Below are 16,736 nucleotides of genomic sequence, written 5' to 3'. Positions count from 1 at the left end.
TTCAAGCTCCCGCCCCTAGACAAGTATGACGGGTCCTTCGACCCCAACGACCACGTGGACGCTTTCCAGTCCCAAATGCACCTCGCCAGAGCCAACGAATCATGCATGTGCGTGGCCTTCACCACCACCCTCAAGGGGGTAGCCCGCACTTGGTACAGGAACCTGGCCCCCGGATCGATAAAGTGTTGGGCTCAGTTCGTGCAGGTCTTCACCGCACACTTTGTCACCAGCAAACGGTGCCCCAGAGCAGAGGAAAGCATCTTCGCAGTAGTCCAGAGGGAAGGAGAACCCATACGGGGCTACATCAAGCGATTCAATGAGGCATGCTTACAGATACCGCGGTTAGACCCCGCGGTGCAGCTCGCCGCAGCAAAAAGAGGGGTGACGCACAAGGAGTTCAAATGGCACATGGTAGCCAACCAGCCCGCGACCGTGGCCGAGTTCCTCAAGCTCGCGGACAAGTTCATGAGAACGGAGGAGGAAATCAACCAGCGAATCGAGGGCGGAAACGAGAAAAGAAAGAGGGACGGCGAGCCCTCTAGCTCGGCCGACCGAAGAAACCCGGCCCGGGACCCAAAACCGAACTAGTCTTTCCGAGCTCCCCTGCCAGTTCGGACGGATTACACGCCCCTGAACATGAGGCGGACCGAGATCCTAATGACGATCAAGGACGCCCCATATGTGAAATGGCCACCTCGCCTAAAGGGAAATCCGAACGAAAGAAACAAGAATTTGTATTGTAGTTTCCATAGGGATCACGGTCACAGTACCGAGCAGTGCAATAACCTCCGAGACGAGATAGAGGGGCTCATCCGTCGCGGATACTTAAGAAACTTTGTACAGCACAACAATAATAGCAATAAAGCGGATCAGCCGGGCGAACACTTAAAAGACGCCCCGAAGACTAGCAGCAGGCCTGCCGAACCGATGCAGCGACAGCCTCCGGCAGAAAGGCCAGTTCGGGGAACCATCCATGTAATTGTGGGAGGTTCGGTGGTGGCGGGATGCACATCAGCGGCAGCTCGGACCTCAGTTCGCGAAGCGGTTCTCGAGGAGTGGAACCCCCCGAAAAGGCCGAAGACCGAGGAGCCGATCCTCTTCACAGAAGACGATGTGCGGGGAGTTCGCTACCCTCACGACGACGTACTTGTCATTAAACTCAGGATCAGCGACTTCGAGGTTAGGCGCGTGCTCGTAGATTCAGGCAGCTCGGCGGACATCCTCTTCAAATCGGCGTTTGATCAGCTACAGCTGCCAAGGAGCGAACTAAAACCTGCAAGCACTCCCCTGGTGGGCTTCAGCGGGGAGGAAGTCAGGCCCCTTGGAAAAATAACGGTGCCCGTGGAAGTCGGCACGTGGCCTTGTGCGGTCAGACTCAACCACGATTTCCTGGTGGTCGCGACCCCCTCCCCATACAATGCCATAATAGGACGGCCAATCACGCATATCCTGCAGGCGGTGGTCTCCACCTACTATTTGGCCATGAAGTTCCCTACGGACTTCGGTGTGGGGGTAGTGCGGGGCGACCAGCTCGAGTCCCGCAAGTGCTACGTTGCCGCCCTAAAGGGCAAGTCCAAGCCGGCCGACGACCTCGATCTGGAGCGGCCTACGGAGCAAGGCGAAGAACGACCCTCGCCAACAGAAGAAATAGTCGCGATCCCGACCTCACCTACGGACCCAGCTCGCGCACTCCAGATTGGTGCTTCTGTCAAGGAATCTCTTCGGACCGAACTGGTAAGATTTTTACTCCAACATTTAGATATTTTTGCATGGTTCGCGGCCGATATGCCCGGTATTGACCCTAGTCTTATAACTCACAAACTTAACACTGACCCTTTAGTCAGACCCGTTAGACAGAAGAAACGGAACTTAGCCCCGGAGCGCTGGAAAGCGGTCGACGAGGAAGTCGAAAAGCTCCTCGCGGCAGACTTCATAAGGGAAGTCCATTACCCGAGCTGGGTGGCCAACCCTGTGCTGGTGAAAAAGGCGAACGACAAGTGGCGCATGTGCGTCGACTACACCGACCTGAACCGAGCTTGCCCGAAAGACTGCTTCCCCCTTCCTAGGATGGACCGCCTAGTGGACGCGACCTCGGGACATGAATTGCTAAGCTTCCTGGACGCCTACTCAGGTTACAACCAAATCCGGATGGACCAATCCGACGAGGAAAAAACCAGCTTCATAACCGAGTTCGGTCTATACTGTTACAAGGTTATAACCTTCGGGTTAAAAAATGCCGGGGCGACCTTCCAAAGACTTGTAAATAGGCTGTTTCGGCCCCTGATCGGCACAAAGATAGAGTGCTATGTAGACGACATGGTCGTCAAAACACAGTTTTCACAAGAATTAATACAAGACTTAGATTCTGTCTTCCAAATCCTATGTCAGTATAACATGAAATTGAACCCCAACAAATGTGTCTTTGGCGTCACCTCGGGCAAGTTCCTGGGCTACGTTGTCAACCAACACGGCATCGAGGCCAACCCAGACAAAATAAAAGCCATCCTAGATATGAGAACACCTCGGAAAATAAAAGAAGTCCAAAGGCTAAACGGCTGCATAACCGCTCTAAGCCGCTTCATGTCCAAGTCAGCAGATCGCTGCCTACCCTTCTTCAAAGCAATCAAAAGCAAAGGGTTCGAATGGACCCAAGACTGTCAGCTCGCGTTTGACGAGCTAAAAGGCTACCTCGCCAGTGTGCCAACTTTAGCTCGGCCCGAGGAAGGCGAAGTCTTAGAACTGTACCTCTCGGCTAGCGACGAGGTGGTCAGTTCGGTACTAGTAAAGGAGGCAGACCGGGTCCAACGACCCATATATTATGTTAGTAAAATCTTGCAGGGAGCAGAGACAAGGTACCCGCAGATAGAAAAGCTAGCGTATGCCCTGGTGGTAGCAGCACGGAAACTCCGCCCGTACTTCCAGGCCCACACCGTCATCGTCCTGACCGACAAACCTCTGAGACAAGTTTTACTCAAACCCGAGGTTTCCGGCCGACTGACGAAGTGGGCCATCGAACTCAGCGAGTACGATCTCCAGTACAAGCCAAGAACTGCCATCAAGGCCCAAGCCTTGGCAGATTTTATCGCAGAATGCGCGTTTAGCCTCGAAGCCCCTGAGCCGGTCGAGCCCGAGATCCCCAGTTCGGGCGAACTCGGAGCTCCCAAGCCAAACGAGTCCGAACCCCGTGAAGTAGCAGCCAGTGTGGCATCCCTCCTGGTTAGACCAAGCACGAACTGGGAGGAGGAGCCCTAGATCCTTCACGTAGATGGCTCCTCGAACCAACAAGGCAGCGGGGCTGGAATAGTGCTACGCGGCCCGAGCGGAACAAAACTAGAATACGCACTACGCTTTGAGTTCGCGGCATCCAACAACGAGGCGGAGTACGAGGCACTGATTGTCGGGCTAAACCTAGCGCGCGAGGTCGGAGCAAAGCACATGGTTATCTGCAGTGATTCCCAGCTCGTGGTCAACCAAGTTACAGGCGAGTACGAAGCACACGAGCTCACTATGATTGCGTACTTGGCAAAAGTAAAGGAAGCTCTGCTCAACTTCCAGTCACACTTCATCAAGCAAATCCCGAGGTCAGAGAACGCTGAGGCCGACGCCCTGTCCCGACTGGCTAGCACAAGCCACAACACCAGGAGAACCGTGTACGTAGAGGACTTACCTCGGCCCAGCATTCTCGGTGGGGTAGAAGAGGTCTCTCCCGTCACTGAAGCAGAGCCGAGCTGGATCGACCCACTCGCGAGCTTCCTGTTAGACGGAACCCTCCCCGCGGACCGCAACGCAGCCAAGAGGGTGCAGCGCCAGGCAGCCAAATACGTCATGATAGACGAACGGTTGTACCGACGATCCTACACGCTCCCCTATCTGCAATGCTTGCGCCCAGCCGAAGCCGAGCTGGTACTCCGCGACATCCATGAAGGCTTGTGCGGCGGACACCTAGGGGGCAAAGCCCTCGCCCAAAAGGCACTTCGACAAGGATACTACTGGCCAACGATGAAGACAGAGGCAATCGAGCTCGTCAGAAAATGCGATAAGTGTCGGAAGCACGCCAGCATCCACCATCAGCCCGCCGCCGACCTCAAATACCTCACCAGTCCTTGGCCCTTCGCCCAATGGGGGATCGACCTCCTGGGGCCATTCCCACCAGCGACAGGCGAAAGAAAATTCCTAGTGGTGGCAGTAGATTATTTCACTAAGTGGATAGAAGCCGAACCCCTGGCAATAGTTACAGCCCGAAACATACAAAACTTCTTCTGGAAGAACATCGTATGTCGCTTCGGGCTACCTCGGGTACTGATCTCCGATAACGGCAAACAGTTCGAAGATATCAAGTTCCAAGAATGGTGCCGAAGTATGGGAATTAGTCAGAACTTCACATCGGTCGCACACCCACAGGCAAATGGCCAAACATAAGTAATGAATAGAGCCATCCTCCGCGGACTGAAAGCACGGTTGGACCGAGCCAAAGGTTTGTGGGCAGACGAACTACCAAGTGTTCTATGGGCACACCGAACTACGGAAAAAACCGCCACAGGTGAGACCCCCTTTAACCTCACATACGGCACCGAGGCAGTAATCCCGGCGGAAATCGAAGTACCTACGTTGCGACTAGAAGCGTGATTACTAATTTCTCATAAAAACTTTGAATAATAAATTTTGAATATTTTTTAAGTTATTAATAAACTTTGAATAATTTCTCATAAAAAAAATAAATTTTGAATAAATTTGGCAGGTGATTACTCATCTATGATGACAAAGATCATCTACTCAACTTTCTTAGCATGGATAAAAAAAGAATTGATTATGTTCAAAGATTTTATTTTAGGGTACACAAAATTCAACTGTAGCAGGGGAGGTGTTTTGGCATGCCCACTTCCAAATCAATAGTTTATCTATAAGTTTTATCAGTTCTTATTAAGGCTTCACAAATTGACAATTCCGTGAAAATTGTATTTATTAAAGTTTTTAATATTTTAATATACCTGAACAAACCCTGTGTTTCACTTCTGTCCAAAATCGTCGGATGATCACATAATGCAAGAACCTGAGAGAAAAAGGTAACGACAACCATTGAGAATTTCTCTATTTGAGCAAATATGTTAATAGTTTTGTCCAAAAGCTAATATTTACCAACCTCTCGGAAATATGTAATTGGCTGCTGACCAAGAGATTGAGGATTTCCAATATTACAGTAAAGTATCTGCAGAAAAGGATTCAGTATAGAGGTGAAGTGATATTTATTTATTTTTTGATTTACAAATTACAATGAAGAGCTTTATTAGGAATCAAAGAAGAAATACAAGAGCACAACAAAGGAGGCAAAGCCATGCAATCAGGAAAAGAAAACACATGGAGTAACTTTAGACTTGGGATAAACTTAATTATAGGATTCTCAAGGCACTAGTTGGGCACACTATGACAGCTATTATGGATATTTCAATGAAACTCTGTAGCCGAGTCATCTTAACTTAAATATGAAATCCTCAAACTAAAACAGCAGGATTTTTTTCTAGTTCTGTTTTGGGGTTATAACCTAGTTATAAGTTACAATTGTAATCATTACACTAATCTGGGTCTATTAATGTTTCCAGTTCAGTTAGTACAGTAAAAAAATCAAAGATATCACAACATCATGAATAAATCTCTACGTATGTATCTGGCAAGGTCAGTTAAAAGTTTGTCACTTGTACAGAAACTCTAAGGAGGTGATAAGTATATTTAAGGTATGATGTCACTAAGGTTTCTTGCTTATGAAGAAGATCCAAGTAGCTTGCAACTTGCAACCAGGTGCTAAGAAGATGATATATGTAGACTGAATGAGGATTGCTTGTGAAGACATCCAACTCTATATAAGTGGATCTATGGTTGTATTTTGTGAAGGGGATAGAAGAGCTAGGGGTAGACCAAAAATGACTTGGGTAAAAGTAGTAAGAAATGATTTAGGCACTAATGATTTAACAATGGATATGGCTTTAAATCCAGATTTTGGACCCCTTCTAGCTCTGGTACCTTTTTGTGCTTCATTCTTTGAAACCTTAACTCAGCCTCCTATCCCCTTTGGGTTGTCCTTTCCAGTTAAGGAAATTTGGAGCAGGCCTATTCCTCCTCGGGTTGGTTTTTTTTGTTGGGAAATTTTCCTGGAAAGAATCAACACTTTAGACTTACTTCAAAGAAAGAGACCCAACTATTGTCTACTTCCTAATAGATGTGCTCTTTGTAAAGCTGATGGGGAATCTGGCTACCACCTCATGGTCTCTTGTAAGGCTGCTATAACTGTTTGGGAGTGGGTTTTCTCCCGTTTTGGGTGTTCTTGGTATCCTCCGGAGACTGTCCAAGGTTTGTTTTCTCCTTCCTTTTTCAGTTGGCCTAGGAAGCGAGGGAAGACTATGTGGAGGTGTATTAGGGCAGCGGTATGCTGGTCATTGTGGGAAGAAAGAAACTCATGCATTTTTTCCGACAAGGAAAGAACATTGGAAGAATTGTTAGATCAAATCCTTTTAAGGGCTGTCCACTGGCTAAAATCTTTGGAGTTGTTTTCAGATTTTCCTGTGGATGACTTGCTAAGAAACTGGAAAGAGATTGGTTCCATTGCTAGATGCAAGAGGACTCTTTGTCCGTTTTGGTCCCCTCCCCCCTCAGGCTTTATAAAGCTGAATTTTGATGGCAGCAGTGTAAGGAATCTAAGGCCCTCTGGGATTGGAGGAGTCTTCAGGAATGAGGAAGGGTTTGTTATTGCTTTATTCTCTAGCCCTATTGGAGAAGGTGACTCTCTTAGGGCTGAGATCCTTGCAGCGCTTGAAGGAATTCGAAGAGCAAAGGAATTAAATATCAGTCGTTTGATCCTGGAAGGTGATTCGAAGGTGGTGGTTAGTTGGTTGAAGACAGAGGACAGTGGTTTGTGGAACTTTAACAATGAAAAAAAAAAAAAAAAAAAAAACAGTTCTTATGGCTGGGTAGGGACATTGAGATTCAGTACAGCTGGGTGAAGAGGAGTGCCAACTCCTTTGCGGATGGGTTGGCCAAGCAAGGAGTGAATAGGGAGTATGTTTTTTGGGCTAGTTTTTAATCTTTTCTCTTTGCATTCTCTTTGTTTTCTGTTTTTGGGGAGCTAAGATATTTTATCTCCCCTTTTGTATACATATTCCCTCTTTTCTTTTAATTTAATGAAGCTGGTGTTATTGATAAAAAAATGGATATGGCTTTAAATAGAATGGATTGGCAAAAGAGGATTCATGTAGCCAACCCCATATAGTTGGGATAAGGCAGATATTATTAGAGAAATCAAGTTTAGTTTGTTCTCATGTGGAACTAGGATACAACTTCTTTTCTCTTTATGGAGTTCATACGTAGTTGATGAGGCCCCTTAAAGTTTTGAATGATGAAAAGAGGCCTTTTACGTTAAGTCACCAGGGCTTTTATTCTTGTGACAAAAACCCAAGTAGTTATAAGTAGGTAATATGTGTCAACTAAACGAGAATTCCTTACTCATTAAGAAATATTTAAGTCTTCCAGATTAGTCTCTTTTTCTAGAACCAAAAGGGCTCCGACCAGTGTTACATTTTTTTATCAGAAAACTGAGAATTTTATTCAATTAAAAATTAAAATAGAGTTACATCAGAAAAAGTGAATACAATTCAACAGAAAATGTTACGTTAAAGCCCAAAAAAAAGCTGTTGCCTTTGAACACCCTGTTTAGCTAGAGAGTCAGCCATTCCATTTGCAGTTCTCTTGACCCATGTAAATGAGGCATTAAGTTCCCTTGTTATGATTACTATCTCCCTTACTGGATGTCTGTAGTTCCAAGTAACATTACTGCTTGAATTGGTCCAAGATATCACTGTTTTTGAGTCCCCTTCTATCTCCAAGTTCTTAAGATCAGCTTGCTTGGCAATCTTTAGCCCTTGCAGCAGGGCTACCAGTTCAGCTTTTAAGGAGTCTCCTTCCCCTAAAGGTCCCAAGTACAAAGCCAATACTTTGCTTGAGGAATCTCTAATTACACCACCAATGCCTGCCATACCTGGGTTCCCTATAGATCTCCCATCAAAGTTCAGCTTTAACTTGTTGGGGCCTGGGGGCTTCCATTCCATCACTTTTCTTTCTTTCTTCTCAGCAGTGTGTGCTACTTCATTCCAGGCTCTTACAGTATCAGTAATTGAGATATTTTGAAAGAGCTGGAGTGATTTTACCCAGTGAGCAACTTTTATCTTTATGGCCTCCACAATAGCCTCTTTTGGCCTATGCTTCTCATTGAAAAAAAAAAAAAAAAAAAAAAAAAACTGACTTAAGAGTGTCAAGCAAGCAAATAAGAGACTCACATTCATTATCCCTCAAACAGTCAAACCCCTTCTAAAGCCAAAATCCCAACTCAATCCAGAGTGAGAAAAAGGTGACAAAATTTGAGATGGGTTGTAACTTGTAGTTAGAGACTGAATATAGATTAGTGAATAGGGAACAAAAAGGAGTATCACCCAGCCAGAGATCTTCCCAGAAAAGCACCCTAGAGCCACAACCCACATCAAATCTGATGAGATAGACCTGGCAAAATGTTGACCCAACCCGCGAACCCGACCCAACCCAACCTAAAAAAATAGGGTTAGGGTCTCATATTTAGCAACCCGAATGTGAAAATGGCCCGACCCGACCCAACCCGAAAAAACTGGGCTGGGTTGGGTTGGGTCATGGGTCAACCCGCTGACCCGATTGTCAAGTCTAATTGGGATTATTTATGCATTGTTTTTTTTTTTGTTTTTTTTTATAATTGAAATGATTTTATAAATCAGCAATAAAAATTGTACAAAGTCCTCCTGGAAAGGTACGAGTTGCAACCTCTCCGGGCTGGTTAAGTACAGATTTCCGAATTAATAACAACTTACATAGAAGCACAAAAAAAATCTTCCCTAGAAACCCCCTGTTTGGCTAGAGCATCAGCCAAAGAATTAGCAGACCTACTAACCCATTTTACCTCAACTCTCATATTGTTGGTTAACCACTTTACTTTTTTGATGAGATCTTTGTAGCCCCAAATGGTGGTATCCAAGTTTAGGAGCCACCTAGTTACCACCTAAGAGTCCCCTTCAACTAGGAGATGCTCCACCCAAAGCTGGTTGGCGATCTGAATTCCTTGTACTGCAGCAAGTATTTCTGCCCTTGTGGAACCCCCCACTCCCACCGGTCCTGAGAATAGGGAAATTATGTTGCTGTCCTTATTTCTCAGGATACCCCCTATACCTGAAGGCCCGGGATTGCCTTGGCTGCTTCCATCAAAGTTCAGCTTAATGACACCTTCCAAAGGTGGAACCCATTCTGACAGAATTCTCTCCTTTGTTGAAGTGTTGGCTATTACTAGCCAATTTCTCCACAAGTCATCAAAGGAGAAGTCATCAAAGATATCCACAGTTTTCAGCCAAAGGATTGCTCTTGTTAGGATACAATCCTTCATTTCATCTAACCCTCTTTCCTTCTCTAAAAAAAATCTTGCATTCCTTTCCTCCCAAAGAGTCCACAGAGTGGCTGCCCTGACACATCTCCACATGACCTTACCTCTTCTAGTGTGCCAAACAAAGACAGATGGGTTGAATAACAAGCTTAAATCAGAAGGCAAAGACCACCTACCTCCAAATAGACAAAGGCTCCACTTCCATATAGCTGTAGCAAAGGAACAAGAGATCAGCAAATGGACACAGTCCTCATTCTCGGCCTTACACAAGGAACACCAATTTGGGGAAAGACAAAGCGAGGGTCTCTTTTTCTGCAAGTTTTCCAAAGTATTGATCTTCCCATAGAAGACTTCCCAGCAGAATACAACAATTTTTGAGGGAATAGGTCGCGCCCAGACTTCTTTGACAGGGAATCCTTGGGAAGAGGGGTTAGAACTAAGGGATTTTAGAAAAGAAGAGCAAGTAAAATTACCTTTTGGAAGAGGAGTCCAAATCCGTTGTCAGAAGAAGTGGGGTCCAAGAAAACGGATTCTAGGATTATTTATGCATTGTTAGAAGTTTCCACTCTTTAATTTTTTCTATTTAGTCTTTACCTTTTATTGTTTACTCTTTAAATTGTTAAATCTTCAAGTTTTTATTTTATATTTGAAATTTTAAGGTTAATTCTTTTAATTGACATTTTTCATGTAATTTTTCTTTATTTTTTTTATTTTCAATTGTTTTTTGGGATGACCCGAATGACCCATGGGTCAACCCTAACCCGAACATTTAGGGTTAGGGTCTAGGATTTGACAACCCAACCCGAAATACATTGACCCAACCTGAACCCGACCCACCCAACCCGATTGCCAGGTCTAGATGAGATTAAGAAAGATAGGATATACCTCTTGTATTGCTTTCCACGAAGAGCTCGAGGAAGATGTGGGGGCTATCTTTGCATCTCAGCCATTGTTCATCAACCCGTGAATGCTTTCTATCACCTTGTGCCACAACCTATCTCTTTCCAATGGGAATCTCCAAAGCCACTTTCCTAACAAAGAAGTATTCTTGTGAACTAAGTTCCCCAGTCCTAAACCTCCCTTTTCCTTTGTTTTTCTGACTTGTTCCCACTTTACCAGATGATCCCTCTTTTCCTCCCCAGGTTCCTAGAGAAAACCCCTCATAAATTTTTCTAGATGTCCTGCCACTTTGACTGGGATTCTAAAAGTTGAAAGGAAATAGACTAGTAGATTTGCTAGAGTTGCTCTAGTCAGTGTTATTCTCCCACCTATGGACAAATAATTCCTCTTCCAGAGTGCCAACTTCCTTGTGAACCTCTCCACCACTGGCTTCCAAAAATCTTTTGATCTAGGATTTCCTCCCAACAGTAGCCCTAAGTACTCCAATGGCCACTATTTGACTCCACATACCAAAATCTCAGCTAGCTCTCTCAAACTTACATCTTCCAAATTAATCCCTGCTATACAACTTTTTTCCCAATTAACCTTCAATTTGTAGAGTGATTCAAAGGAGGTGATGAGCTCACGCAAATTTCTTATGTTCTCCTAGTTACCTCCCTCACAAAATAAGATGATGTCATCTGCAAATTGCAAATGCGTGACTGCCACCTCAAGTCTTCCTACCCTCCATCCTCTAAAAAGGTTTCTCTGATTTGCCTCCATGATCGTATTAGAACATCAGCAATTAAAGTGAATAGGAGTGTGGATAGGGGATCCCCTTGTCTCAATCCTCTTTTTGTTGGAAAGTAGTCTCTAGCCACACCATTAATCATGATTGAGTACTACACTAAACTAAGGCATCCCTTTATCCACATCCTCCACCACTCCCCTAGTCCAATTCTCCCCATCGTAATTTCTAGGATAAAAGACCAATCCACAAAGTCATAAGCCTTCTCTAAATCCAACTTGCACACCACACCCCTCCCTCTCCTCCTCTTCTCTGATACACATTCATTTGCTACCAACACCTGGCTGATAATTTGTCTCCCTTCAACAAAGGCACCTTGATGTTGTGAGATGACTAAGGGTAGTACTTTTTTTAGTCTCTCTGCTAAAACCTTAGCTATAATCTTATAAAGGCTCCCCACTAGGCTTATTGGTCTAAATCCTTTCTAGTTTTTGCTTCCTTCTTTTTGGGAATGAGGGCAATAAAAGTTGAGTTTATACCTTGAGAAATTTCCCCATCAGTGTAAAACTCATTGAAAACTTCCATCAAATAGGTCCCAACACTCCTAATAAAAAGCCAAAGAGAAACCATCCGGTCCAAGGGCTTTATACCTTTCCATTGAGAAAATTGCCTCTCTTATTTCTTCTAGAGAAAGCTCTGCCTCTAAGGTTGCAACCATAGCTTCAAGCACTCTAATCCATTCAACATCTGGGGGAAATTGACTTCTCACCCCTTGACTCTGGAAGATACTTTTAAAATGATTCACAAAGACCTTGATAATCTCCCCCTCCCTGGTTATCTCATGTCCTTCCACTTCTAGCCTAACAATTTGATTTTTCCTTCTCCCATTGGCTAAAGAGTGAAAATATTTTGTATTCCCATCCCCCTCCAACAACCACTTACATCTAGACATTTGCTTCCAAGAAATCTCTTCCTTCCTAAGGACCTCTTCTAACTCACACTTTAATTTCCACCTTTCTTCTCTTTCCTCCCTGCTCATAATTCTAAGGGCTTCTTTCTTATCTAGCTCCTCAATCCTTAAAACAACTCTTTCTTTGATCTCCTCCACTTTACCATAAGTTTCCTTGTTCCATGCCTTTATTTTCTCTTTTAGGCCCTTTAGCTTCCTTAAAAAGTTAACCCCTCTCTTCAAGCCTATGCTCACCACCTCCTGCCACCAGCGCTTAACCTTTTCTGTAAATGTATTATCTTCCAAAGCATCCCTAAGTCCTCTACGAAGCCCAAAATCCCAAGTAGGATCTAAGGGTGTTCCCAAAGGTGAAACAAATTTTGAGACCACCTCTTTTTTGTACAAAGAAATAGAAAAAAGCGAAGGGAACAAATCCTTTAACGATGAGTCTCCTACCCAAATATCCTCCCAAAAAAGAACAAAGTTGCCAGAACAAACTTCATACCTGATAAAATTGAGGAATTGAGGAAGGGTGTTGTGAATAACCTTCCACGGTGCTGCTAGGTTAGCTTGCCTCGATACACCAGCATCCCATCCGTTCTCTGACCTCCCATGAATGCTTCCCACCACCTCATGCCACAATCTCTCTCTTTCCAAAGGCCATCTCCACAACCATTTCCCTAACAGAGCTTGATTCTTTCTAATTGCCCTCCCAATTCCCAAGCCCCCCTCTTCTTTACTTCTGCACACAATTTCCCAATTAACCAAGTGATCCTTTTTTTCTTGTCCCGGCTCCCATAAGAAGTCTCTCATCAACTTCTCCAGTTTCCTGGCTTCCCTAACTGGTATCCTAAAGACAGACAATTAATAGGTAGGTAAGTTAGCCAAGGTAGCTCTTATTAGGGTAATTCTCCCTCCTAAAGAGATATAGTTCCTCTTCCATGAGGCTAATCTCTTCTCAAACTTTTCTATCACTGGGGTCCAAAATCTACTCTCCCTAGGATTTGCCCCTAAAGGAAGCCCTAAATATGACATAGGCCAAGCAGAGGTGGAACACTCAAGACACTCCGCAATAGCCTCGACCTCCCCTACCTCCAAATTTATACCCACTATGCAGCTCTTTTCCAGATTTATTCTCAAATTAGAGACACTTTCAAATCCTTTTATTATCTCCTTTAGGTTTGCTACCTTTTCACTAATACCTCCTTCACAAAAAACCATTAGGTCATCTACAAACTGAAGGTGGGTGACGGGGACTTGGTGTCTCCCTATTCTCCAACCCCTAATGGCATCTTCGCTGTCACCCTTAGTAATGAGCCTACTAATCACATCAGCTACTAAGGTAAAAAGGAAGGGTGAAAGTGGATCCCCTTGCCTGACACCCCTGCAAGCTAGAAAAAAGTCTCTCACCGTACCATTTACCAGAATAGAGTAGTGACAAGTACTGATACACCCAAAGATCCAACTACACTACTTGTCCCCAAGACCACAGTTTTGCATAACCTCCAATAGAAACTTCCAGTCCACCAAATCATAGGCCTTTTCAAGATCCAATTTACAAATGAATCCTCTCTTACTAGACCTTTTCATTTCCTCCACACAGTCATTTGCAATTAAGATCTGATCTGTTATTTGTCACCCTTGAATGAAAGCCCCCTGGGTTTCACTAATGATGGTAGGGAGGACTGTTTTGATTCTCAATGAGAGCACTTTAGCCAGAATTTTATACATGCTTGTCACCAGACTAATAGGCATATAATCTTTTGGGTGGTTGGCATCATTCTTCTTAGGTATCAAGGCCAAAAAGGTGGCATTAATTCCAGGGCTTATAGTGTGATTGTCTGCAAATTCCTTAAAGAGTGTGGAAGAGGAGAAGCAGGTTCAGGTCCGCCAAGTCTCTCTTCCTTCTATTCCGGACCCTGCTCCCTTTCGTGTCTTCCAACGTACACGTCGTAGAGATCAGCAATGTGATAGAGATGTGGAGCAGCCAAACATTGAGCAACCGACGCCGTTAGACTCCCAGGAGGTAAGTCCAATCCCTGTTGCACCTATTGATACCCCTACTCCTACTGTGGATGACCTTGACATTCCTATTGCTCAAAGAAAGGGAGTCAGGTCATGCACTACCAAACACCCCATTACCCAGTTTGTCTCCTATGATCACATTTCCCCCTCATACCGAGCCTTTCTATTTGTAGTTGATTGCATCCTTATTCCCAGAAATGTTGCAGAAGCCTTAAAATGCCCTGAATGGACAAATGCCATGAAGGAGGAGATTAATGCTCTTCATAAAAATCAAACTTGGGAATTGGTGGATCTTCCAAAGGGGAAAGACCCCGTGAGGTGTAAGTGGGTGTTTATAGTTAAACACAAGGCAGACAGAACAGTTGAAAGGTACAAAGCAAGATTAGTAGCCAAAGGGTACACTCAAGTGTACGGGGTTGACTATGATGAGACTTTTGCTCCAGTAGCTAAGATGAACTCAATTAGGGTTCTCCTGTCATTAGCTGCTAATTTTGATTGGGAATTGCATCAATTGGACATAAAAAAATGCTTTTTTGAATGGTGACTTAGAGGAGGAAGTATACATGGTTCAACCCCTGGATTCTATGCCAAGGGAAGTAAAAATAAGGTGTGCAAGCTGAGAAAGTCTCTTTATGGTTTAAAACAATTTCTTAGAGCTTGGTTCAGTAAGTTTCACCTGGCAGTTCAGCAGATGGGCTTCAAACAATGTCAGTTTGATCATACACTCTTTGTGAAGAGATGTCAGGAACAGGTTGCTGTATTGATAGTGTATGTGGATGATATCATCATTACAGGAAGTTGGAGTTCAAAAATACAAAAATTGAAACAATTCCTTGCATCTAAATTTGAAGTGAAAGATTTAGGTCCCCTGAAGTATTTCCTTGGAATTGAAGTCACCCACTTAGAAAAGGGTATCTTCATTTCTCAAAGGAAATATACCCTTGATCTATTACAGGGCACAGGCAAATTAGGTGCAAGGCCAGCAGATACTCCCGTGGATGTTGACCACAAGTTGGGTGACTGTGATGGTGAACCTTTGAAAGATGTGAAACATTCCAAAGGTTAGTGGGAAAACTGATTTATTTGTCCATGACCTGTCCAGACATTGCCTATTCAGTTGGGGTTCTAAGCCAATTTGTGCACTCTCCTAAGAAACCACACATGGAGGCAGCAAAGAGAGTTCTTAGATATTTGACCATATATCCCGGAACAGGTCTACTATTCAGTAAACATAATCACTTAAAGGTGGAAGTCTTTACAGATGCTGATTGGGCAGGTGCTGTGGATGAGAAAGTCCACGAGTGGGTATTGCACATTTGTGGGAGGAAACCTAGTGACCTGGAAAAGCAAGAAACAAAGTGTGGTAGCAAGGTCAAGTGCTGAAGCTGAATATAAAGCTATGGCACATGGGGTGGCTGAAGTCCTTTGGCTAAAGAATCTTCTAGGGGAGCTTGGAGTTGTTATTCATAATCCTATGTCTCTTTACTGTGACAACAAGGCAGCCATAAACATCGCCAGCAACCCTGTCCTACATGAGAGGACCAAGCACTTTGAGGTGGACAAACAATTCATAAGGGAGAAATTGGAAAAAAGGGAAATCTGCATCCCTTATGTCAACTCCAAGGAACAACTCGCTGATGTCCTCACAAAAGGACTTCCATACTCGCGGCACAACGAGTTATGTGACAAGCTGGGCATGATAGACATATTCAGCCCAACTTGAGGGGGTGTTGTGAGGATTATTTAATTGTTATTTTATAGTTGCTGTTAGTGGGTTGTCCTCTTAAGATGCTGTCAGTTAGTTATTTTCTTTCTTTCTTATTAGTTTGTTTCTAGGGAGTGCCGCCAGGGGCATACTTGTAATTTCCATTCTTTTTATATTAAGTTAATATAAATAATGAACTGGCGGCAACCAGAAGTAGGTTTTTCTTTTTCTCTCAATCGTATCTTCCTCTTCCTCTTCTTCTCTTTCTCTCTCTCGTCTCTCTCTCTCCATGAATGATTACAATTTGCATTCACTGCTGTCTCCCATGACTGCACAAGGGAAAAAGGGGAGAAATTCTACCACTAGGTTGTCACTCTATTGCACTAATTGGTCACCACACTACACATTAACAACTGAATACTAGGGTTCCTACTATCATAGGTTTCAGCAACAGCACTCACAATTCTTCACCATTGGGAGCAACAACACTACTGCTGCTGTCCACTGTCAGCACCATAAACCCTCACAATACACCTCATGAATAGGACATTTAGTTCTGCAACATATCAATTTTTTTTTTACTGCTACACAACACAATTTGATTCAGAGATCATGTACGTGTTTCACCTAATCTGCACTGTCACCATCCTCACAAAACCAGCCCTCCTCGAACTGCCGAGTAGAGGGTTTTCTACCAACCATACAAAACCACAACAACTGCACTCATTGGAGGCATGAAAACCCCAAGAAGGAGAAAACGGCCAGTCCTTTTTTTTTCTTTCTGGGAAACTCCTAACTATCAATGAGAATTCTGCAAAACCCTAGGAGAGTATTCGCAGAACTGAGAGAAACAAAGGAGACTGGTCTGAACTGATTATCATGGCTCTGATACCATGATAAAATTCAGATATAGTGTCCCTATGATTTCAGATAAGAAGAATGAGAAGAAGAAGGAGAAGAAGAACTGTTCCAGTCGAACTAGAGAGAA

At 44.2% G+C, this 16,736-nt stretch overlaps 1 protein-coding gene across 1 annotated transcript in view; it reads right to left on the bottom strand.

The window, feature by feature from the left end:
* The window catches only part of LOC104609254 (alanine aminotransferase 2-like), a 33,006-nt gene that overhangs the window by 5,786 nt on the left and 10,484 nt on the right, over positions 1 to 16,736 (bottom strand). The window contains exons 4-5 of the mRNA XM_010275507.2: positions 5,141 to 5,206; positions 4,989 to 5,050 (exon numbers count right to left, since the gene is read on the bottom strand). Coding sequence (XP_010273809.1) covers positions 4,989 to 5,050; positions 5,141 to 5,206 — 128 coding nt within the window. The remainder of the gene's footprint in view (positions 1 to 4,988; positions 5,051 to 5,140; positions 5,207 to 16,736) is intronic.

This window comes from Nelumbo nucifera, chromosome 6 (genome assembly GCF_055504915.1).
Source record: "Nelumbo nucifera cultivar China Antique chromosome 6, China Antique-T2T, whole genome shotgun sequence".
In the NCBI taxonomy this organism is placed as follows: Eukaryota; Viridiplantae; Streptophyta; class Magnoliopsida; order Proteales; family Nelumbonaceae; genus Nelumbo; species Nelumbo nucifera.
This window is presented reverse-complemented; position numbering and strand designations above follow the sequence as displayed.